General features: G+C 39.8%; 2 protein-coding genes and 1 pseudogene across 3 annotated transcripts in view; 2 read left to right on the top strand and 1 right to left on the bottom strand.

Annotated features, from left to right (window-relative positions):
• RAB31 (RAB31, member RAS oncogene family) overlaps positions 1 to 4,083 on the top strand; it is a 90,314-nt gene extending 86,231 nt beyond the window's left edge. The window contains exon 7 of the mRNA XM_045289077.1: positions 3,430 to 4,083. Coding sequence (XP_045145012.1) covers positions 3,430 to 3,572 — 143 coding nt within the window. The 3' untranslated portion in view covers positions 3,573 to 4,083. The remainder of the gene's footprint in view (positions 1 to 3,429) is intronic.
• A 4,632-nt stretch (positions 4,084 to 8,715) lies between these two features.
• On the bottom strand, positions 8,716 to 9,380 carry LOC115869356 (annotated as a pseudogene).
• Positions 9,381 to 21,916: 12,536 nt separating this feature from the next.
• Positions 21,917 to 25,481, top strand: part of VAPA (VAMP associated protein A) — a 74,974-nt gene continuing 71,409 nt past the window's right edge. Inside the window, exon 1 of one of the 2 annotated variants that reach the window (XM_004714070.2) lies at positions 21,917 to 22,212. In XM_004714070.2, coding sequence (XP_004714127.1) covers positions 22,134 to 22,212 — 79 coding nt within the window. In that variant the 5' untranslated portion in view covers positions 21,917 to 22,133. The remainder of the gene's footprint in view (positions 22,213 to 25,481) is intronic. The other variant, XM_004714071.2, reaches the window with a different exon arrangement.

A 25,481-nucleotide genomic window follows, 5' to 3' on the forward strand; every position in this document is an offset into this window, starting at 1 on the left:
GTAGCAAAGTTCTTTCTTTGTCCAACTGGTAACTGGTGGTCTTAATACTTGTTCCCATAGCCCATGTCAGTAGCTTGGTGAAGAGTGTTTTTAAATTTTTTAGTTAGTTGACAGCATTAGAAATGTTTTTCCATTATAATCTAGATCTATAGCTTTAAAAAAATAAATTAAAAAATCATTTTATTGGGGGCTCATACAACGCTTATCACAATCCATACATACATCCATTGTGTCAAGCACATCTGTACATTTGTTGCCATCATCATTCTCAAAACATTTGCTTTCTACTTGAGCCCTTGGTATCAGCTCCTCATTTTTTCCCTTCCCTCCCCGCTCCCCACTCCCTCATGAATCCTTGATAATTTATAAATTATTATTTTGAAAAATCATTTTATTTTGGTTACAGAACAAATTTGTTTTCCATTAAACAATTCACACATTTTGTTTTATGACATTAGCTGCAAGTTCTTCAATGTAACCATTTCCACTTTCTCCTTGAGATCCCTATTTCTGTTCACCACACTTTCTTGACTCTTCTTGTCTTCTGAACTTTGCTTTTTGTCAAATGTTGTTCTTTTGGTCTCATATGGTTGGTTTTTTCCTAATGAGAACAGGTACTATTCACTTTACAGGCTTGGTCACAGTTTGGCTGAGAGGCGATCTCTGGGAGGGGGTGAAATTCCAATTTTGAAGGCTCATCGTCTTGAAGGGTCCCACCACTCTCTATTAGACTAGGAAGTCTGGTCTTTTTATTACTTTGAATTCTGTCCTATATTTTTCTCCCACTCTTCCCGAGACTGCCGACTGTGATCCCAGTCAGAATGGTTGGTGGTGGTAGCTGGTTACCACCTAGTTTTTCTGGCCTCAGCCTATTGAAGGCTGTGGCTCATGTGATCTATTAGTACTTTTAACTAATTATTTCCTTGGGTCTTTGATTTTCCTCACACCTCTTAGATCCAGACCAGGAGACTTGGATTGTAGATGGCTGCTTGCAAGCTTTCAAGGCATTAGTTGTTATTTACCAAAGTAGGATGTAGGACATTGGCCTTGTGGACTATGTTATGATACCAGTTGACCTAGATGTCCCCTGAGAATATTGCCCTCAGTTTTCAGGCCCCCAGTGACTCCGTCTCATGAGGTGTTTGGTTACGGTTAATAAGTTTGCATAATTGTGCCCTTTGTATGCTCTACTACATGCCTAGATATATTTGCATTACATACAAATATTTATATAAAAATGTCCTCTGCCAAATTTATATATATCCATGCATGTACTCCCATACACCATCCCACAACTATTCAGTTTACATTACCTACCTATGTATCCACTTGTGGTAGCTATATAATCTTGTGTCAACTTAAGGGTACAAAGAGTGAAGGAGTGGAGTCTAAAGTGTCAATCAGGTCACAGCCTAATGATGCCTCTTTGTGGGCATGGGCCTTCTCATGAGGATTCTGGGAATTTCCTCTCGTTCTGCCTTTGTCTTCCTGTTGACAAGCCATGCAGAGACTTGTTGAGCCCTGTGAGTGTCTCTCTCCCTCTCCCTCTCTGCTTCACCTTCCTGTTGGAGAGACTCACTCAAGAGAGCTGGAGGAGCCACATGGAGACCCATGCCAGCATTGAGATGCTGCCACCATCATTGGATCCACAAGACTTTCACCCACTAGCCTGTGCTCTTCCTGCACTTGGCATCATTGCATGTGCTGCGTGAGTCTGAAGAGGAATTTATTAGCTAGTATCGGACTTATGGATTTGATCTGGATGAGGCTGGGATGTTTTCTTAATATAAATTACTCTTTGATATGAAACTCTTTTTTATACATATATGAGTGTCTCTGGATTTGTTTCTCTAGTCAACCTGGACTGACACACCACTTGTAATGATAGCTTATTACTATTATTGCAGGATTGTTAATGCATGTCAACTGTCTACTTAGCGGCTTTCCCTCCCTTTCCAATCTTATCCCTGGTGATGATCAAAGGAAGTTACAATGTGTATAACTTTTCTAAACTTTCCTGATTAACAAGATGTTCTGCTAACAAAAGAGGGAACCCATGCATAGATGGGACACAGATGGTCAATTTATAAATCATAATTTATCAAAATGTTCACTTAATACTAAGCCATGTAAAACAAGAGCGAATTTAAGTTAACAGTGCAGATTTACAGGACAAAAATGCTTCACACCATTTTTTTCTGAACATCAACTATCATTACTTTTTTATTTTTACTTTTTTTATTTGGGTGAGTTTACAGAGATTATTGCTTTTCCATTCAACAATTCATGCACCGTTTGATTCATGACATTGACCGTAATCCCCACGGTGTAACAGCACTCTTTACTTCCTCCCCATGTTCACTATTCTCCTTCCCTACCCCTTCCTGCTTCCTGCGTCTTAGACCTGGGAAAAAGCTGCCCTTTTAACCTCAAATAGTTGACTGCTCCACGGAACATATACTTCCCAGATGTTTCTTTTACCTATAAGCTTGTCTATGATTTGGCTGAAAACTGAGCCACTGAGAAGAGTTCAGTTTCAACTGATAGAGACCCAGTGTACAACAGAATGAAACACTGCCGTCCTGTGCCAACCTCAAATTGTTTTGTTTGAACCCATCGTTCTAGCCACTGTGTGAATCCGTCTTGTCAAGGATTTTGCTCTTTTCAACTGACATTCACCTTTACCAATCATGGCAGAAAAGTTCACCATTCTCACTTCTGAGGAGCAGTCTGGCTGTACTTCCTTCCAGGAAGATCTGTTTGCTCTTCTGGTAGTTCATGACATATTCAATATTTGTGATGAAGAAATTATTAGTCTCACAAAATTCTGTCGTGTGATCCCCGGCTGTGTTTCTGTCACCAAGGCCATATTTTCCAACTACTGTTCTTTCCTGCTTATTTCCAATTTTTGCATTCCAATCACCAATAATAATCAGTGCGTTTTATTGCAAGTTTGATCCCTTTCAGACTGAAGATGTTGATGGACTTCATCACTAGCTTTAGTGGTTGGTGCAAAAATGTGAATAATAACTACTGGATGGACTTGTTTACATGGGGATCAATATTAATACGATCACCATTGTACTTCGAGTCATATCTGGAAATGCCTTCTGAACGAAGAATGTGATGCCGTTCTTCCTAAATCACTCACAGTCAACCCTCCTGTTAACTGATTCAAACTGACCAGCATGAGTCCATTTCAGTGCACCCATGCTTGAGAGCTCCATCTTTCTGGGCTCCATTTAATTTTTGATGACTCCCAATTTTCCTAGATTTACATTTTGTCCATTCCAAAGGACACTAATAAATGTTTCAGCTGTTTCTTCTACCTTTGAGCCGTGCTCCTCAGCAAATGAAGGTCCTGAAAGCTCTACTCCATCTCTCATTATGATCGACTTCACTTTGAGAAGGCATCTTTTTCTCCGGCAGGTTATAAGGGCCTTCTGGCCCGAAGGCCTCAACTTGTAGCATTAAGTCTGACGATGTTATGCTGCTGTTCATTGACCAATCCCTCAGAAGTGGAAAGCCGATTCCTCCTTCATCATCTGTTCTCAGTCTGTAAGATCTGCTGAATCCCGTTCACTTTGGGTGCCCCTAATGCCAGTGACATAGCTTCCGGTATCACAGCAACACCCAAGCCCCCACAGTATGATAAACTAACAGACAAGTGATGGCCTAGATATATGCATAGGTGAAAAATGCAACCCTCCCCAAAAAATACCCACACACACAAAAAACCCATCACAGTACAATATTCTACATAGTATAATATTCTAACGTGTTATATAAGAAAATATACAAGGATATATGTACCTGTTCTTCTATGCCAAACTGGTTACTTACAAAGCTGGGTGGGAAGAAAGTATGAATGAGAATGGAATGATAGGATAGAGTTAGGAGGGACACTTTTCTAAAAATAATGGTGGCAGTTACATAATCTCTGTCAACTTGCGAAGGGGTGGAGTCTAGCCTGTCAATCAGGTCGCAGCTTGATGACCTCATTTGGAGGTATGAAGGAGATAAATGTCTCACCGGAGACCAGATACACTCTCTGCTTGTCTTCCTGTAAGACATTCCTGTTGACAAGCACATGAAGCTACACTGATGGAGCCAGAGCCCTGGAGCTGGAGGAGCCACGTGGAAATCCATGCCAGTGCTGAGATGCTTCCACTGCCACTGGATACACAAGACTTTCCACCCACGGGCCTGTGATCTTCCTGCATTCGGTGTCATTGCATGTGCTGTGTGATACTGAAGAGGAATTTATAGACTGGTATTGGACCTATGGGCTAATATCGGACTTACAGACTTGATCTGGGATGTTTTCTCAATATACAATTGCTCTTTAAATAAAGCTCTTTCTTATACACATTATGAGTGTCTATGAATTTGTTTCTCTAGTCTACCCAGACTAACACAATAACTTTTTAAAGAACCATATGACAGGTCTGACTCTTAGAACCATATTACTCCTAAAATAAGTAAAGTAAAGCAGGCAGCAATATGGAACACAAGAAGATAGTAACCACAAGAGTATGATCACATTACAAATATATAACCACAATGAAGGGGCTGGGGAGGAAAAGCACTCACCTACACGAACCGTGAGAACGGCACAGAACACAGCAACGTCTCATTTTTTGGTTTTGCAGAGTCACCATGACCTGGGGACTGAGTCGGCAGTTTTTAACAAGTAACGTAGGAAAGCAGTTATTTTGACTGTATACTATAAGGCTAAAGGCAAAATGAACTGTACATCAACAGGATACCCTGGTTAGTAAAATGGTTTCTCCCAGGTGTATGGATTAGCAATTCTAAGATTAGCTTATATGTATAGTAGAATTGAGACAGCCTGGTAGAGAGCCTGACTGGTGCCAAGGGACCATCCACCATCCTTTCCAGGTACGTCTCTTGAAGGTCACTTTGGCAGAGGGCTCTTCACAGCAGCCGGAATCAAATGGTGAAGGGACGGGGAGGGGATGTTGACCACTTAGTGGCTGCCATGCAAGGTTATGACGAGGTCTCCCTGGACAGGTAGACATCCCTATCAGGGGAATGAAGAATACTGATGGGAACGTCAAGTCAAGGGAGAGGAAAGGGAGTAGACACGTCTGGAAGGACACAAGTGTATGTCTGTTCATAGAAGAGGGGGAGGACTAACCTCCAAGGGGGGAGAAATGACTAACAGTACTTTGAAGAACCCTAATGGAGGAGTATCCATGGTAATATGCACCAAATAAGCCACACTGGCCCTAGTTCCTGGGCACCCAGGCCAAGTGCCATAGCATACTGGAGCATCACATCCTTCAAGGCACACAACACATGCCAAAGGCGACACCAGAAAGATCCAATGCAGAAACTACTAGGTGAACTAGACTCTACTTCAAACACACTTGTAACCTGATCACTTAAGACTGGAAACTCATGGTGTTTGAAGAAGCAGAAGACAACTGTATTACAAACATTGAACTGTTGGTAGCTAGACAATCGTTGACTTATTATTACAATGCCCTATATGCTGTATTAAGATGTATACTATTCCGGCAAACCTGTAACAGACATTCTCAGTGAATACTGTTGTAAATTTTCCCTGACGACCAACTCCCATTGTTTGTGTAAATAGCATCCAGATATGAAAGGATTGATTCTGTACAAGTGAATAATTCAAGTATTGCAACATGGAGTTAGCCTACATTGGCCCAATAGTGCTCTCTCAACAGTATTTTAAAAATTAGTACCAGGGGCTAATCAATTACAATTTTAACAGAAGATCTTTATGTTCCAGGCAAATGATCGATAGGAAAATCTACCATAAATTAACAACAAGGTCTCTAAAGGAGGCCAAAGGCAGAAGAAAACAAAAAACATAGATCCAGGAATAACTTTTAGGTTGGCACTAAATTCTAGCTCCAATTTAAGAACAATTAGTTCTTACATTAAGGGCTTGCTCAATAATACTCACCCTCAGGAAGGGAACACAGAAAATATGGGTGCTATATCAAAGTGTAGTGAAGAAATTAGATGGTGCCCAGCTATCAGATAAAATGGCATCTGGAGTCTTAAAAGCTTTTTTCCAAACAAGCAGCCATCTAAGAGAGATGTCAACTAATCTCTTAGTTGGAATAAGCACACCAACATCAGTCACCAAAGGATTGGAAATCACATAATCCAAAGCCGAAGAAGGGAATAGTATCAGAGCCCACATTGTGAGAACCTGGTTTGCAGAAAACTATGGGTGACAGAGGAAAGCCCAAAGTAACATTTGTGAGATCTGCCCAGAAACGAAGCCTCCCGTGATTTCCCTTCATCCATAATGGAGGAATGGGAACAAACTGCTTACTAAACAGAGTGCATAAAAGTGGCTTGACTTGAAAGTTAAAACCTTGTCACTCTGATAAACAATGGGCCTGATCTGGTTTTCAACTTTTTCTCTGTGTGTGTGTTTCTTCCACGTTAGGGTTTATCTCTCATGTGTTTTCCCATTGTTGGTACCCCTTTTGAATGTCCATTGTATGTTTGTCTGTTTTTCGGTACATGAAACCCAGGACTGATGAACCTACAGAGACAGCAAGTAGAACAAGGGTTCCTGGGGAGTACAGTGGGGGTGGGGTACGGAAGCTGATATGAAGAAGGTCAAGAAGGAAGAGAATGTTTTGAAACTGATCGTGATAGCAATTGTACAATACTGCTTGATGTGATAGAACTATGGAATGATGTGATCGCTGCATTAGCTCCCAGTAAAATGGTTAAAAAACAAAAAACATATCAGGACTTTCACAAGTTGAGCAGGGAAAATAGATTCTGAAACATTTTGTGGAAAGTTAGTACTCAAAAAAATGATAGGCACAATTGACAGAACATAGAAACCAATTTGAAGGAGCCCACGAGGGCTGGATGTGGGAGAAGTTGAGTGACAACATAAATAATGATAGTAGTGGCTTACAATAAAATAAATATCTGTGAATTCATACTTAAATAACTAAATAGCAGACCAAGGAAAACTGTTCCTTAAAGTAGAATTCCAATTAATATATATAAAAGGTAGAAATAGAAACAGAACATATTTCAATAATAAATGTGACGAGCTATTACAGATTAAGAGACAAAACCAAAGTAAATAAATAATAATTTGCACTTCTCCCCCCAAATCAAATCTACTACCATCGAGTTACTTCTATATTCATAGCGATCCTACAGGACAGAGTAGATGTGCTCCATAGGGTTTTGTACCCGTAAATTTTAACAGATGCAGACAGCCTCCTCTTCCTCCCTCTGAGTGGCTGGTGGGTTACAGCCACCAATCTTTTGGTTAGTAATTCGGCATTTAACCCTCTATGCCACTAGGGCTCCTTAGTAGAGACTAAAGAGACATGAGAACTAACCTTAGTGTGGGATCATTTATAGCAGTGGTTCTCAACCTTCCTAATGCTGTGACCCTGTAATACAGTTCCTCCTGTTGTGGTGACCCCCCCCACCCATAAGATTATTTTCGTTGCTACTTCCTAACTGTAATTTTGCTACTGTTATGAATCGGGTGACCCCTGTGAAAGAAGGGTCTTTCGACCCCCAAAGGGGTTGCGACCCACAGGTTGAGAACCGCTGATGTATTGCATCCTGGACAAGTAAAGGACATAAGTCGAAAGCAGGAAATTCTGATAAGGTCTATAAATTAATTAATAATATTGAATCAATGTATTTCCCTGTTTCTGTTTCCTGTTTATATAAGATATTACTGAGGGAAGGGAATAGAAAAATTCATTCAACTCTTTTTACAGCTTTTCTGTAAGTCTGAAATGATTTCAAGTTAAAAATTAGAAAATAATACATATAGAGAGCATCATTAATATCCCAGGCCCTACTCTAGATTCTGAAGAGAGCAGTGGACCACATGAGTCCGTTTTCATGAGGTTTACAGTAAATTAAGGACCTCATGTTAGTCACTGATCACTTAAATAAAGATAATAACATCATTCTTTACAGGTTAAATTTAGCTGATTGAAGGCTTATAACATTTGTAGGGACACTCAGCTTCTAACTCAATAGTTTCATTAAAAAAGAATATACTACCATAGATAAGACATTCTCTAGTGATTTAGTATAGATAGGTCCAAGATGGTTCAGAAATGTATATACAGGGATACCTCGGAGTTTTTTTTTAAGAACTGAGAGTTTGTAGCAACCTCGCAATTCTGGCATCATTTTCCAATTGCGTGTGCTCATTTTGTGTCTGTGTATCAATTATGTTAATTCATACAGTATTTCAAACTTTTTCACAATACCACAGCAGACTATAAGAAGGTATAAACATGACTTTCATATGCACAGGGGAAAAACGTTTGTGACTTGCTTCATTGCAATAGTCACTGTATTGAGGTGCTCTTGAACAGAACCTGCAGTAGCTCAGAGATATGCCTGTATAGATTTCAAAAATTGTACGATTACTAAATCTTGTTGGCAGATGTGGTCAATTTCAGCTTAATTTATTTCCTGTAAAACAGCCATGCTGATAAGGTTGATGGATGATAAACCACTGCTTATCTAGATAGCACTATTCATGTAAATACAGAAACTTTTAAAAGGTGATCCATATCCATTAAAATCTGTAACTCACTTATGAACTGTGCTGTCATTTCCATTATTTAACTTTACAATTCTTCAAAATCTGTGATTCTATTGGCTTTTGTTTTTTTTCCCCCAAAGACTTTATTTTATTGGTCAGTGTGCTTTGGAAGGAGCCAGGACATCAATCCTACTACTTCCAACCCCAGAAGAAGAGCTGTCCACAGGATAGGCACAGTTCCAATGGGCCCACACGGATGGGACTGCTGTGTCCGCCTCTGATTCGTAGATCCAGTCACAGCCACGAGACGTGTCATCCACCAGTTCCTCCGCTTAAACCAGGGGCTGATTTCTTTCTCGGCGCTCTTGACCGAATCACTGCCATGAATGATGTTCTTGCCAACTTGACCACAGAAGTCCCCTCGGATGGTGCCTGGCTTAGAATCCGCTGGGTTGGTCTCTCCCAGCATCACCCGGTCCGTCTTCACCACATTCAGCCCCTCCCAGACCGTGGCCACAATTGGTGCCGAGTTCATGTCCTTCACCAGCCCTGGGAAGAAGGGGCGGTCTTTCAGGTCAATGTAGTGCTACTTCAGGTGTTCCTCGGAGGCCTGAACGAGCTTCATGGCCACCAGACGGAAGCCCTTCTGCTCAAAGCGCGTGATGAATCGCGCTGCAAGCTGTCCAGCTTGATGACAATGTTGGCCCTGGTGCGAGTCAGGTGGCGGGGGAGCGGGAGGCCGGGTCCGTGGAGCTGGAACCGATTCTATTGGCTTTATGTCAGATCCAAAAATAAGATAAATATAGTCCTTTTTTCCCATTCACTCAACTCATTTGTCCAAATTGTGTTAAAGCATTTTCCTTGATGAGCAGCCTAGCAAGTCATCTGCAGGGGCTGAATGAAAACAGAAGTTTATAATAGGCCTCTTCTCTAAGACTAAGGAGTCCTGGTGGCACTGTTTGGTAGGCACCAGATGCTAACCACAAGGTTGGCAGTTCAAAACCACCATCTGCACTGATGGAGAAATATAAGGCTCTCTTGCTTAACAATTTATAGCTTCAGAAACCCTATGTAATGTAGAGAGGCCATGAATCTGAATCGATTAGATGGCAATGGGTTTGGGTTTGATATCCAAGGCCACAGAGCAAACGGTTCAGAGCACACCGAAGGAACCCGAGAGGAGGAGAACTATCTGAAGAAAAGCATGAGTACTATTGTTCTGCAATAGCTGTTCACACATTGCTATGGCTTCTACTCTTTCCCAACATGCTCTCACACCAGCCAGTCAGTCACTTATGGAAGCTAAGAGGAATAAACAGAACCTGAATGAAGTAACTAATGTGTGCATGCTTTCAAGAGTTTGGATAGTTTGTCACATATGTATGAAAGTAAAGTTTTGTGAAATCCTAAGACTACAATAAATCTATCAGATTTCTATGACCTAACCACATAATTGCATTAACCAATTTATAGACTGACTTGCTTTTAACTTCTTTCAAAGATATAATAAGCACAGTAACTGAAGTATTGTCATAAAACTCTGAGTACAGCATCTGGCCCTCCTGAGGGCTAGGAACAAATATAATGTTGTACACTTCCTCCATCCTATCATACTATCAAGTTGACTTGCATGTTTCAGACCACAAACTTTCCAGATGAATGAGTCAGTAGAATGAGCCAGTGGACACATCCCCTGGCTGACCTGAATAAACTACTAAATCTATCCCTAGATAGATGATCTAGTTGTGCCGGACTAATTCAAAGAACAAAAAAATTCTATCATTGTGAATGAGGGGGAATGCGGAGTGGAGACCCAAAACCCATCTGTGGAGACCCAAAGCCCATGTCCAATGGAGACCCAACTGGACATCCTCTTACAGAAGGGTCACGGGGAGGAGACAAGCCAGTCAAGGTGCAATGTAGCACCGACGAAACATACAACTTTCCTCTAGTTCTTTAATCCTTCCTCCCCGGCACTATCATGATCCCAATTCTACCTTACAAATCTGGCTAGACCAGAGGATGTACACTGGTACAAATAAGAACTAGAAACATAGGGAATCCAGGACAGATAAACCCCTCAGGACCAACAATGATAGTAGTGATACCAGGATGATAAGGGGAAGGTGGGGCAGAAAAGGGAACCCATCAGAAAGATCTACATATAACCCCCTCCTTGGGGGACGGACAACAGAAAAGTGGGTAAAGGGAGACATTGCACAGTGTAAGACATGACAAAATAATAATAATTTATAAATTATCAAGGGTTCGTGAAGGGGGGGTAAGGAGGGGAAAAATGAGAAGCTGATAGCAAGGACTCAAGAAGAAAGCAAATGTTTTGAGAATGATGATGGCAACAAATGTACAAATGTGCTTGACACAATGGATGGATGTATGGATTGTGACAAGAGTTGCATGAGCCCCCAATCAGATGATTTTAAATAAATAAAGAGAAAGAGAAAAAAGAAAGAACAAAACACAAAGAGCTATATGTACACACATGTTTAGTGCAGCACTATCCACAATAGCAAAAAGATGGGCATAATCAAAATACTCATCTGTGGAGGAATAGGTAAATAAAATTCTAGTATATACATACAATGGAATATTATGCAACCCTAAAAAATGATGCAATTGTCAAACACTTCATGACATGGACACATTTGGAAGACTTTATTCTCAACAAAGTTAGTCAACCTCATAAAGACATACTGCATGAAACCACCATTTTAAAAGAAAGAAGAAAAAGAAATGGTTTCACACCAAAAGAAACAGATGTTGAAGGATACAGGGATGTCAGGTGATGGGGAGAGGGCAGGAGGGAGGAAGAAGGATAAATAAAAAAGACCAGGAAGATCACGGCAACTGACTGATTTTTAGAATTCCAAAGTGAGTAATTGTAAAAATAGCTTTTTGGCATATAAATATTAAAAAGGAGTTGTAAAATCATCACCACAATATAATTAAGAACATTTTCTTCTCATACTCACTGTTGTTAGTTCCCCATTTCTTCCCAACCTTCCCTCCCATGCCCTTAGGTGATTATTGATCCAGTTACTGTCTCTATAGATTTACATATTTGGATTTCATATAAAGAAAATAATACAAAACATGAGCAAGAAGCAATTGGATATGTAGCCCCCCGCCCCAAAGGGGACAAATAACAAAATGTGGTGAGGTGAGGCAATGGGCAGTGTATGACATGAAATAATAATAATAATATATAATTGATCAAGGATTCACAAGGATGGAAGAGTGGGAGAGGGAGTGGAAAAAAGAGGAGTTTATACCAAGGGCTCAAGTAGAATATGTTTTGGAAATGATGATGACAACATGTACAAATATGCTTGATACAATTGATGCATGAAATGATATAAAAGCTGTAAGCCAATAAAATGATTTTAAAAACCCCCACAGAAATCAAGGGGTGATAAAGTCACACATACCAAAAGAAGGAAATAAGCAGCAAATTGACAGCAACAAACTGACATACAGCAAGAATGACACTGCAACTGAAAACATTTTCCCTGTCTAGGATAGAAATTAGACAAGGATGCCTCCTATATCACCGAGGAAAAGAAGAAGAAGAAAAGAAATCATAATGATTAGAGCAGAAATAAGTGAACTGGAAAACAGAACATCAGTGGGAAAAAACAACAATAAGTTCTTTCTTTGAAAGGATTAACAGAATTGACAAACCACTGGAAAACTTAACAAAGGACAGGAAAGAAATGAGGCAAAAATCAGAAAGAGGAGCTGATACCAAGGACTCAAGCAGAAAGAAAATGTTTTGAAAATAATGATGACAACATATGTACAAATATGTTTGATACAATTGATGTATGGATTGTTATAAGAGCTGTAAGAGCCCCCAATATAATGACTTATTAATAATAATAATAAATTACTGAGGGGGGTGTAGAACTCAAGATGCAAAGGACAAAATCTCAACATATTGAAATGAAATAAAAAGAATAATAACACATAACTATGACAGATTATACTCAAACAAGATAGATATTCTAGAAGAAATGGACAAATACCTAGAAATACAACATTTTCCCAAATTATCACACACAAATGTAGAAAATCTGAACAGACTTATAACAAAAGAAGAAATAGAGAAGGTCACCAAGAAACTTCCAGCCAATGAAAGCCCAGGACCATATTGCTGGAAAGGAGAATTATTCTAGGTATTCCGTGGAGGGCTGTCTACCAACTCTACAGACTATTCTAGACTCTAGAAAAGGACAGCAAACTCCAAACGCATTTTAAGAAGCAAGCATAACCCTGGTACCAAAATGAAACAAAACCCCCAATAAAGACAGAAATCTATAGATCAATATCCCTCACGAGCATAGATACAAAAATTGTCAAAAAAATTCTGGCCTATAGAATACAATAACAAATGTATTTTTACAAAAATACACACAAAAAAACACAAAAAAACAAACCTATCTAGATCAAGTGGAATTCATACCATGGATAAAAAGATCGTTCAAAATTCAAAACACAATGAATGTAAAATACCGCATCAATAAGACAAAGAATAGGAACCATATGATCATATCTCTAGATGCTGAAAAAGCATTTGACAGTATCTAACACTCATATAGGATAATAAAAAAAAACCACTCGATAACACAGAAACAGACGGGAAATTTCTCAACATAATAAAGGCCATACATGAAAATACAATACCCAACGATGGGGTAAAACCAAACATTTCTCCTGAGGATGGAAATTAGACCAGGATGCCCCTATCACCAGTCTTATTCACCATGGTGTTGGAAGTCATAGACTGAACCATTAGACAACATAAAGAAATCTAGGGACTGCAATTGGGCAAAGAAGAAGTGAAATTTGCTATTTGTAAACAATATTATTTAATATAGAAAACCCAAAAGACTCCACAAAAGACTGTTGGAAACAATTGAGGAATTTGGCAAAGCAGCAGGATCAAGGTTAATAAGCAGAAATCAATTGGATTCCTAAATAGCAGTGAAAAGAGTTCCAGAAAAGACATCAAGAATTGATACAATTTCAATAGCAACAAAAATATTAACAATTTAGGAATGAACCTAACCAAAGAAATAAAAGACGGTACAAAGAAAACTACAGAACATTATTCCAAGAAACCAAAAGTCACTGACACAAATGGAAGAATATCCCATGCTCTTGATAGGAAGACTTAATATCGTGAAAATGTCAGTACTACCTATTGCTATCTACAAGTACAACACAACTCCAATCCAAATTCCAACTTCATTCTTCAATGAAATGGGAAAAACTAATTACTAACTTCATATGTGGAGGGAAGAGGCCTAGGATAAGCAGAGAACTCCTTAAAAGAACAAAATAGGAGGTCTTGCACTACCCGACCTCAAAACAGTCTGGTATTGGTACAATGACCAGTGGAACGGAATAGAAAACACAGAAATAAAAGCTTCTACCCATAGGCAACTGATTTTTAAAAAATAAATGATAAAGTGTTATATTTTAACAAACTACATCTGAAGGGAAGTATTATTATATATATTTTAATCATTTTATTTTGGGCTCTTACAGTTCTTATCACAATCCACCCATCCATCCATTGTGTCAAGCACATTTGTAGGCAACTGATTTTCAATACATCTGTTAAAAAATTAAATGGGAAAGGGACACCCCCTTGAAGAAATGGTGCTTGAAAAACTGTGTCTCCATTTGCAGAAGAATGAAATACGGCCCATATCTCACTCCATGCACAAAAAACAACTCAAGATAGATTATAGACCTAAATGTAAATCCCAGCAGTATAAGGGTCATCAATAATAAAATTGGGACAAACTTATGGGCCTTCTTTCTGGGTACACACATACTACCAAATATAATAAAAGAAGCACACGCAGTATAAGACAAAATAAATGACTGAGGCCTATTAACAATAAAACACAAATGCACAACTAAAGACTTCATCAAAGAGTAAAACAAGAGCACATGGATTGGAACAAAATATTTACAATGACAACGGGCATGGGACTAATTACTAAAATCCATAGAATTCTGTAACAACTCAATATGAAAATAATAAATAATCTAATTAAAAGGTGGCCAAAGGACATGAATAGACAATTCACAAGGGACAACACTCAAATGGGTAACAAACTCATGAGGAATTGTTTGTGATTATTTGGGAAATGCAAATCAAAACAATGATGAGCTATCCCCTTACACAACCCGCTATTCCTGCGTGTTTCCCTGGCCTCCTGGTAGTCTTTAACGTCCTAACATTTGGTGCAAACCTATGTTTCTTTTTCTTTACAATAATGGTGTTATAATGAGGACCTAATGCCGGGGGTTTAAGTGGAGAGAAAATGTTTTGAGAATGATGAGGGCAATGAATGTACAAATGCACTTTACACAATTGATGTGTGTATGGATTGTGATAAGAGTTGTATGAGCCCCTAACAAAATGATTAAAAAAAAATTCGAGAGAAATGGCAACAAAAACACAAAATATTAAAAAAAATTATCTTTATAAGACTAAGTTTGGCAAGCATAATATTCTCTGGTTTTGTCTATGTCTTATGGTATTTATGAGAGTTGTCATTGTTTTTCATTGATGCATAATATTCCACTGTATGTTTGTAATTCTTTAAAACCACTTCGAGTGAAGAGGCCTCACCTCACTGGTGTTAGTTTTTCAAGATGGAGGGAGAGCGGATCTATTAGTTGCTACCATACCACATTATTCTATGGTCACCTAAAATCCATTGACACTCCTGTAAGAGTGACTAGCCAACATTACTGTAAATTCAAATCAATAGCATAGGGGGAGCAGGGGAAAGGGGGTCACATGTTTGTCTCAGAGAAGGTGATTACACTTCTATTGGCGAGTAAACCACGTAGGGTAACCTGCCGCTAAGGGGAAAAAATGTTTAACAAAACTTACATAAAACCCAAAGAAAAATTTCCAGGTATTATGTTCCTTATTGGAAACTTTTGATCTAGTTTCTTTCCAGCTCTTGCTGACCCAGGCAGTGTGCTATAAACAACTGGCACTGTAGATTCTGTCTTTTCAAGGCACACAACATCCTTCCTAGGCCACACAAAGATCTAATTTGGAAATACCACCAAGTGAACTACGTTTCATCTTCAATGCACCTGTAGTAGATTTAAGGAACTGGCATAAGTCCTTGGACTTAAGACAGAAACATCCTAGGGTGAGAAACAGGTGACCACTACCCCAAGGTTATGGAATTTGTGATCGTTGGACTTTGGTTAGATGATTTGCCTTGAGGGTGCATAATGAATGGTGCTCCAGGACTACCATATAATTACTACTTTTATGCTCTCTGCTTTTTCATAACATGTGTTAGTCTGGCAGGCATGGTTCTGTCTATGCCTTTGTGAAAACTAGTGTTAGTGAAAGATTTGCCTTGTCCTCAACCCTCATTGTTCATTTAAGTAGTGTACCGTAATTTAGGCTGTTCATCTGCGCGATTCAACAATTCATATATTTCCATCTGAAAAGCCAGCCTATATGTGTATTATTTCCTTTTCTCCACTTTAAATTCCATATCATTGGCTAAATTAATGATACTTTATGCTCCATGGGGATAATTTATAATGTTCTCTATTATAAAATGATAATGATGTCTCTAATATGAATCAGTGACATCTATAAACCATAGCTATATGAATGGAGTGTGGAATTGCACTTAATTCTAGATTCAATCTAAGAACAGTTAGTTCTTATGACAGATCCTATTCAATACTCGCCTCTTGTGGAGATCACTGAAGATACTGGTGCTATAGTAAAGTGTGGTGAAAAAATCAGATGGTGTCCAGCTATCAGAAAGAATAGCACCTGGGATCTGGGACTTATAGCCTCGTTTCTGGGGAGTATAAAGTTCTCCTAAGTGTCCCTGAAAGTCATTTTCTATTTGATTCTTCCCAGTAAATGTTCTCTGGGCTAAGAACCTGATATCAGATGCTTACTTAAAGAACGTGCTATTTATTCAGTAAACCCAAAACCAAAGCATAGTGCTGCTGGTCAATATGTTGCCTTTCTGACAGTTCCTTGAGAATATGCAAGATCCTCCCCTCTCTCCCTTTCCCATCGAGATCATTTATAATGTGTGTTAAACAAGAATAGAATACTAAATAAAAAGTTTGATCAAAGCAACCATGAAAAAAAAAGAAGAGAACACCTGAGTCTTAAACACTAGTCTTACAACAAGCAGCCATTTAAATGAGGCATCAACCAAGTCTACATGAAGAAGCACACCAGCACATGTGATCAAATGATTAGAAATACTTACAAATCTAGAGGAAGGAATGGTATCGGAGCTTAAATTGTGAACACCCAGTGTGTAAAATGGTAAGGATGACAGTGGAAGCCTAAAATCCATTTGTAGAGTCCCAATGTGATTAAGGCTTCATTCAATCTCCTCTTACCATAGCCCAGGGATGTTACTAGCCTTGCTATCAGACAGGGTCGTGTATGATTATGACGGAAGTAGTTAGGTTAAAATGTAACACCTTATCATTTGATCTCCCATTTTGACCCTTTTTTTTTCTGTTATTGTCTGTCCGTTTGTCTTACTGTGGTGGCTTGTGTGTTGCTGTGATGCTGGAAGCTATGTCACTGGTATTTCAACTATCAGCAGGGTCATTGAAAATGGATAGGTTTCAGTGGAGCTTCCAGACTAAGAACAGACACTGGAGAAGGAATTGGCTGCCCACTTCGGAGGAAGTAGCCACCGATGGCCTTTTGCCTAGGTTTGAAATGCTGTCAGAGACTGACGGTCCAGTGAGTGGAAGCAGACTAATGTCAGAGCTTGTGCCGGAGGATCGACCTCTAAGGTTGGAGAGCAATTGACAAGTGACTGAGGAGGAGTTACTTTTTCAGAATGAGTGGACCATGGTAACATGAGTGGAGACAGCCTAGAGGAGTGGAACCTGCAGGATCTTCATTTGTTGACAAGACACAATTCCAGTTAAGAAGAAATGTTACAAAAATCTGCTAATGATAGGGGCTTGGAATTTGCAAAGTAGGAATTTAGTAACATTTGAATTGGTCAAAAGGAAATAGAATGCATAACCCTAGGTGAGCTGAAATGAACTGGTATTGGCCATTTTGAATCAGAAAATTATATGATATACAATGTCAGAAATAATAAAGAGAAATGGAGTTGCATTCGTTGTCAGAAAAGGACATTTCAAAATCAATCTTGAGGTACAATACTATCTGTGATATGATTATATCTATCTGCCTTCAAAGAAATCCAATCAATACAACTATTACTCAGATTTATCCACCAACCATACAGGCAAGTGGTGAAAAAATGAATTATACTAATGATTTGTCTGAAATTGATCAAATATGCAATCAATATGAATTGATAACTATTGGTGATTGGAATGCAACAGGAAGGGACACTTGTTGGAAAATGTGAACTGGTTCTTAGAGACAAAGCTGAAGATCACATGAGAGAGTTTTGCAAGATCAACGAGTTGCTTATAGCAAATACCTTTCTTAAATAACACAAAAGCAAATACCTTTTTAAAATAACACAAGGTAAAACCACATGGACTTCTCAAGATGGTATACACAGAAATCAAATTCGCTACATCTGTGGGAAGAGAAAATGGAGAAGCTCAATATCAGCAGCTAAAACCAGGCCAGGGACTAATTGTAGAACAGACCACCAGTTGCTCATATGTAAGTTCAGATTAAAGCTGAAGAAAATGAAAACAAGTCCACTAGAGCCCAAATACAACCCTGAGTTTATCCCACCTGAATTTCAAGATTCCAAGAACAGATCTGACACATTGAACACTAATGACGGGAGACCCGATGAGCTGTGGGAAGACATCAAGAACATCATGGATAGAGAAAGCAATGTCACCAAAAATACAGGAAAGAAAGAAAAGATCAAAGTGGATGTCACAAGAGACTCTGAAACCTGCTCTTAATCTTAGCAAGTGAAAAAAAGGCTTAGGAAATGAAAAAATGATGAAGTCGCAGAGCTTAATAGAAATTTTCTAAGGGCAGCTTAAGAACACAGTCAAATATTGTAATGAAATGTGCAAAGACTTAGAATTAGAAAACCGAAAGGGAAGAACATTGTTCAGCATATCTTTTTTTTTTATTTGGTTTTGGGTTGTTTTTTTTTTAACATTTCATTAGGGGCTCATACAACTGTTATCGCAATCTATACACACATCAATTGTGTAAAGCGCATTTGTACATCATTCTCAAAACATTTTCTCTGCACTTAAACCCCCGACATTAGGTCCTCACTATGTTCAGCATATCTTAAACGGAAAGAAATGGAGAAAAGATTCAAACCTTGAGTTATCATCTTGAACGATTCTATGGACAAAATATTGAATGATGCAAGAAATGATCTAGCTATCTATAAAGATGGATCAAAAAGAACCAGTTGACAGTCCACATTTCAGTAGGCAGCACATGAGCAAAAATCAATGCTGCCAAAGGAAGAAGTTCAAGCTACACTGAAAGTATTAGCTAAAAACATACCTCCAGAAGTTGATGAGTAGCATCTGAATAGTTTGAACAAGCTGATGAAGCACTGTGAGCACTTACCCATCTATGCCAGAAAATTTATAAGATAGCTACTTGGTCAAGTGACTGAAGAGATCCATATTTGTATCCATTCCAAAGAAAGGTGACACAACAAATACTCAAATTATAGAATAATATAATTGATATTATATGAAAATAAAATTTTTTTCAAGATCATCCAACAAAGGTTGCAGTAGTACATTCTTAGGGGGCTGCCAGAGGTTCAGGACAAATTAAGGAGCCAATGGATAACAAGAGATATCATTGCTGATATCAGATGGATCTTGGCAGAAAGCAGAGAATACTGGAAATATTTTATTCTTGTGTTTTATTGACTTTGCCACGGCATTCAACTGTGTGGATCATAACAAGCTGTAGATAACCTTCAGAAGAGTGGGAATTCCAGCACATTTCATTGTGCATCTGAGGAACATGTACATGGATCTCAAAGGCAGTTGTGGGAACAGAACAAGGGACTATTGCATTGTTTAAAATCAGGAAAGGTGGCATCCTTTCACCATACTTATTCAGTCTGTATGCTGAGCAAATCATCAGAGATGCTGGCTTATATGAAGAAGAGTGTGAAATCAGGAAAGGAGGAAGGTTTCTTAACCACCTCAGATATACATATGATAACACTTTGCTTGCTTAAAGTGCGAAAGACTTGAAGCACTTGCTGATGAAGATAAAGAACTGCAGTCTTCAGTACGGATTACGAGTCAATTAAAGAAAACCAAAATCATACAAATGAACCAAGAGTTAACATCCTGAAAAATGGAGAAAAAGTTGAAGTTGTCAAGAATTTCACCTTGCTTGGATCCACAATCAATGCTCATGGAACCAGCTCTCAAGAGATCAAAAGAACAGGTGTATTTGGTAAATCTGCACAAGACCGCTTTAGAGTTTGAAAAGAAGGGTGTTATTTTGATGACTTAAGTGTGACTGACCCAAGCCATGGCAATTACAGTTGCATGTACAGCCAGAGTGCTCTTCAGAGGCAAGGACGGCGAGACTTTATTCTACATACTTTGGAGACATTGTCAGGAGACACCAATCCCTGGAGAAAGTATCATGCTTGGTAAAATGGAAGGGCAGTGAAAAGAGGAAGGAAGGCCCTCAGTAAGATGGAGTGACACTCTGGCTGCAACACTGGGCTCCGGTACAGGAACAATTGTGAAGATGGTGCAGCACCCGGGCCTCGTTTCGTTCTGTTGTGCAGAGGGACTCTGTGGGTAGGAGTGGACTCAATGGTATTTTAAAGTTTCGGTATTTTCTGTTTTCTTTTCGATTGAGGTTTTCCTGTCTTTTGTTTGTCATTTATTTCCTTTTGTTTATTATTTGTCTTATGTTGTATGATTTTTCTGTATATGAAATCCAGGATAGGCAAATCTATAGAGGCAGTAACTGGATTAATAGTTACCTAGGAGCATGGTAGAAGGTGGTGGGGAAATGGTGAGGTAACAACTAGTTTGAGAAAGAAAAAAATGTTGTGTAATTGATTCTGGTGATGACTGTACAAGTCTTCTTAATATGATTGAACTATTAAATTGTATGATATGTCAATTATATGCCAGTAAATCTTCTTTTTTAAAAAGCAAAAATGACATACCAAATAATTATAATATAATGATTTATTTTAACTTAAGGTTTATGAAATTGTATAGCTGATTAAAAATAATTACTGGTAATTATTTTATTATTTGATAACTATATATTGGGTTGTTTTAATTAAATAAATATTGGTTAGAGAATAAAATATGTATTTTTAAATTAGAGGGCATAATTCTTGTGCAAAGAGGTAGAAATGGAAACACTACCTCCAGAAGTATATAGATTTGATAGAGGATATGTTAATAAACAATGATTTCAAATTTTTGAATTTTAAAATAAATTGTCTTAATTTTGCCACAATATTTTTTTGTCCAATACCTTTGTATCTTAATCAAAACTATAGAGTAAAACCACAGTAACTGAATGCAGCATTGTAAAATTTTACCTTTATTTCTAGGTTGATGGAGAGTAGCTTGTTCGAGTTTCGGAACGATGCGTTTGTTCTTAAACAAGGCGTGTTTTCTCATCTGATTTTGCATCACTGGATATAATTTAGTAAGCAGAAGAGGTTGTACCTATCAACAGATGAGAATTTTTAAGAGTGCTTACTGATAAAGCCTGGCATGTTTTAAAGGGTATATATTTTTATTTTACTACTCAGAGATCCTCGAGTCATTTCCCATTTTTACTTTTCCTTCTTCGCATAAATGCGACGTTCTTTGTAAGCGTGTCCGAATCTCAGACTTTAATCTCCTTCCCGCCACCAGCGGCTCCTACTACAGTTCCCAGCACGCACGGCGTGAGACGCAAAGCACGAGACCCTTCCTGGACTTCCGTAATGGCTGGGACATGCTGGGAATTGTAGTTCACGAGTGACTAACGACTACAACTTTTTTCTCACATTGGCAATTTCCAAGCGGGAACACTTGGAAAACGTTGATGCTCTTCCAGATCAGGCTTTCTTGTTTCATATTCGGAACTAATCACGCAAAGGAATGTCCTCTTCTGCCTTCTGGTGCCCTTCCCATGAAGCTGGGCCACGCCCTAGTCCACACTCGGTTCCCTTGACAGCTGCGTTTGCAACTGACTGGGCTGGGAGCGCGCAGGCGCATTCGCATCTCGCCGCGCTAGGCCTGGAATCCCGGCCAGCAAGGCAGTGGGACCCCGCGCGGGGACGCGCACGGAGGCACGCAGTGGCGTCACGTGGACGCCGAGGCTCGCAGTGCGCGCGGCCCTGGCGGCGGGTGTGGGGTTGAGTCAGTTGTGAGACCCAGAGCTGCTGACCCACCGGGCAACGGGGCGACAAACCAGAGGGTGGAAGCGAGCTCCTCTCCGGGAGCCTGGCGCAGCCTTGGAGTTGGTCCGCACCTCGGCTCCCGCCGTCGTCCCCCGCCCCCACCAGCAAGCCGCTGCCGCGGGCGCGTCCCCGTCCTGCCCTCCTCTCCGATGGCGTCCGCCTCCGGGGCCATGGCGAAGCACGAGCAGATCCTGGTCCTCGACCCTCCCACAGACCTCAAATTTAAAGGTAGGCAGGAGTAGGGCACCACCGACCTTCGGGAGGGCCAGCAGGGCTTGTCTCCCGTAGTCGAGAGCGCCGGTTTTTGTTTTTGGGTGGTGGTCGCGGGTGTCGGGCGTTGAGTGCTTGAGGGAATGTTGACGGGCCCGACCCTCCCCCAAGCACTTACATTTCCGGGCTTCTTCCTCTCGGCGCTTCCCCCGGCCTCGTCTTCCCTCCTGCTGGACACACACACACTCCGTGCGCGCGCGGGCGGGCGCGGAGGCCGGGGAGGGCCGAGCCGGGACCTGGTGCTGCCGCCGCCGCCATCTTGGGCCCCAGGAGCAGCTCCCGAACGTTGGGTCCCTTGGCTTCTTCGCAGGCCTGGGCTCCACTGGTCAAGCCCTGGGTCTCATGGGGTTATTTGACTTTGAGGTTGTGGTGGGTGTTGACCTTAGAGCGGGTGCTCTCGGCTGTGATTGAAAGTGGATACCCGGGGTGGCGCATGCTGCATCGCCGCCTGCTTCCGAATGTCAGGGATCGTGGGAGGCGGGAGTGGTGCAGCGGCTCCCGGAATCTCTGCTGGAGGACAAGCATCCCGGACGGGCACTAGCAGGGAGCTGGGTGGGGTCAGGCCTTTTTATTGAGTTCGTAACTTGGCTGTTCCGTTTGTTGAACACCGGCGCCACTGCACCCTGAAGTTATCGCCTATCTGGCTGGATTAGGTGGGGGCCCAAACGGGTTCTGGGAGGAAAGCTGTGCGTCAGCCTGGGAATGGGTCGTTCAAAAGTCATAGGAAAAGGTCTGGCACTTTGTTTGATGGCAGGCAGGAGCCCTGGTGGTGTAGTGGTTACTTGTTGGGCTGCTCATCTCAAGGTCAGCAGTTCAAAACCACCAAGCTGCTCCTCGAAAGAAAAACGAGGCTTTACCGTCCTGGAAACATACAAGGGTAGCTCTGCGCCGCCCTGTAGTTGAGGTTCACTATGGGTCGGACTCGATGGAGATGAGTTCTGGTAAAGCAATTCAGTTTACCATTCACCTAGAGGGCAACTTGTTACTTATGTGTTCTTATTTGCCCCCGCTGGCTTTGCTCTTTTGCAGCATCTTCGGTATTTGTGACGTTCGACTTAGGGTTGGCGATTTTCCAACATATCCCCATAAAATCGATAAAGGGGACACCCAGCTTAGGGACTTTTTATGACTTAATCTGTAGTAATACCCGTGATAAACTTAATAGTCTAATTTTAGGTTCTTGGGGAATCTAGATATTGTTTGGCCCTTTTAGATTTCATATGTGGAGTACTTTGGGGAAAGGAAGTCTTGGTGGTGTAGTGGGTAGGAATTGGACTGCTAACCACACAACAAGGTCAGCAGTTTGAAACCACTAGCTGCTGAACGGTAGAAAGATGAGGCTTTCCATTCAGTTACAGTCTTGAAAACCCACAGGTTTTGTTTTACCCATTCCTGTAGTGTCTTTATTGTCGGCATGGCCACGATGGCATTGAGTTTTATTTTGGGAGTTGGGGAAGAGAGTTAAATTGAACATTTTCGTGAGAGGAATGTACTTCAAGTTTGTGAAGCTCTGAAAAGGCAGGTTCTTACCTATCTTTAATTCATCTACTTTTGGAAGCCAATCTCACATTTCTATTTTCAGTAACTATATTGAGAACAATTTTTCTGAGATGGGTAGCAATTCCACTGCTAAATGACAAAAATTACATCCTTTATTGCAGCTTAAATATTTTTTTTTTAAAGAAAAGGATTGCTAACCAAGGGAAAAATTTGAGTGGAAGTTGGGGCCTTGGGTTTTTCATTTCTTTACTGTCACACGCTGGTATTAAGAAAGCAATATTACATAACCCCTTACTTTGCAAGCTTTTTGGTGCATTTACAAATTTCTTTCCATTGGAATTGTGAGCAACTTATTTCATCTAGATTTTTGTTAATGGCAACTCTTGAAATATTTTGAGGTACAGTGAGTGCATTTTAGTGTGGCAAGTTTGTGTACTCTAAATTATTTTACATAATTATAACAAGAGAAAAATAATCTTTGGGGATTTTGAAATCTAATTTCTAATAACTTCAAAATTGAAGTTATTTTAATAAGAATATAGTATTCTAGAGTGTTAAGTGTTGTGATTTTACCTTTTCAAAGCTTGAGTTTACAGAGGAAATTTCCTCTGTTGGAAAACCATGTGTGTGTGGTCATTTGGGAAATTAGAAGATAAACTAGTACTAAGTCAGGAAATGTCAACTGAGTAGGAAGATTGCAACCTTAGAGTAGTTATGATGTTGCCATAGTAAGAGACTAAAGATAATGGAGAAACAAGTTAACAAAAACCGCAAAACCCTTCTGCAATTTATATTTCACTTCTTTGGAATATTGAATGATTTTGATTAAAAAGCACAGTTTGTTTTTGTCTTATCAAAACAATTTTTTAAAGTTTGGGCATCACTGATTAACTTTCTTAACAGGCTTTTAAAAAGTGATTTATTGAAAAGCATATAGGAGTATGCATTTACCTAGGCCATTTATTTATCGAACATACAGTGAATGTTTTGTGCCATCACCTATACAGGTGATTTACTGAGAATTCAAGTTGGCTGTATTTAACTACAATCTCCTTACCCCCTTTGTACTTTTTGTTAGTAATATATACTAAACAATGTTGCAGCACATAATTTGCTAAATGCTGTCATTCTCAAGTGTAATATTTCTAATCCCCAAAGATTGAGTTTATAAAGATACTGATAATAAAAGGGAATGATAATGAAAACAAAAAGAATGAGGTACAGTATTCAACTATGTCAGAACTGGTTTAGTACATAGTGGTAGACACTTCTAAGTTGGGGAGAGGGTGACTACCTGCATTTAATTAATGATATTAAACAATGAGAAATTCATTCAACGAGTATTAATTTATATTTGAGGATTCCATGGTAAGCAAGGTAGAAAAAAGACAGTTTATAGTCTAATGGGTAATACAAATGATACAATGTGTGGATTTTATCTTGCCCTGAAGAGTTCCCAGGGCTAGTGAGGGAAGCTTGGGGACCCATCTGGGAGGAAGGGAGCTCAGTATGTTAGGGTGTTGTCTAGGGTAAGAGTTACGGTCTTAGAAAGCCACAGGGGTAGTTCTGCCCTGTCCTTATAGGGTCACTCTGAGTCGTAAATTGACTCAGTCAGTGGCATTGAGTTTGTTTTCTCCCTAGGAATCATCTGGCTTTTAGTTGAAGGAGAACAAAGGGACTGTTAGATTAATGTCCTATAGGTTATTGGGTGCTTTAGTTTAAAATGG

This window comes from Echinops telfairi, unplaced genomic scaffold (assembly GCF_000313985.2).
Source record: "Echinops telfairi isolate 266 unplaced genomic scaffold, ASM31398v2 ScPeMD7_24;HRSCAF=84, whole genome shotgun sequence".
NCBI classification, from domain to species: Eukaryota; Metazoa; Chordata; class Mammalia; order Afrosoricida; family Tenrecidae; genus Echinops; species Echinops telfairi.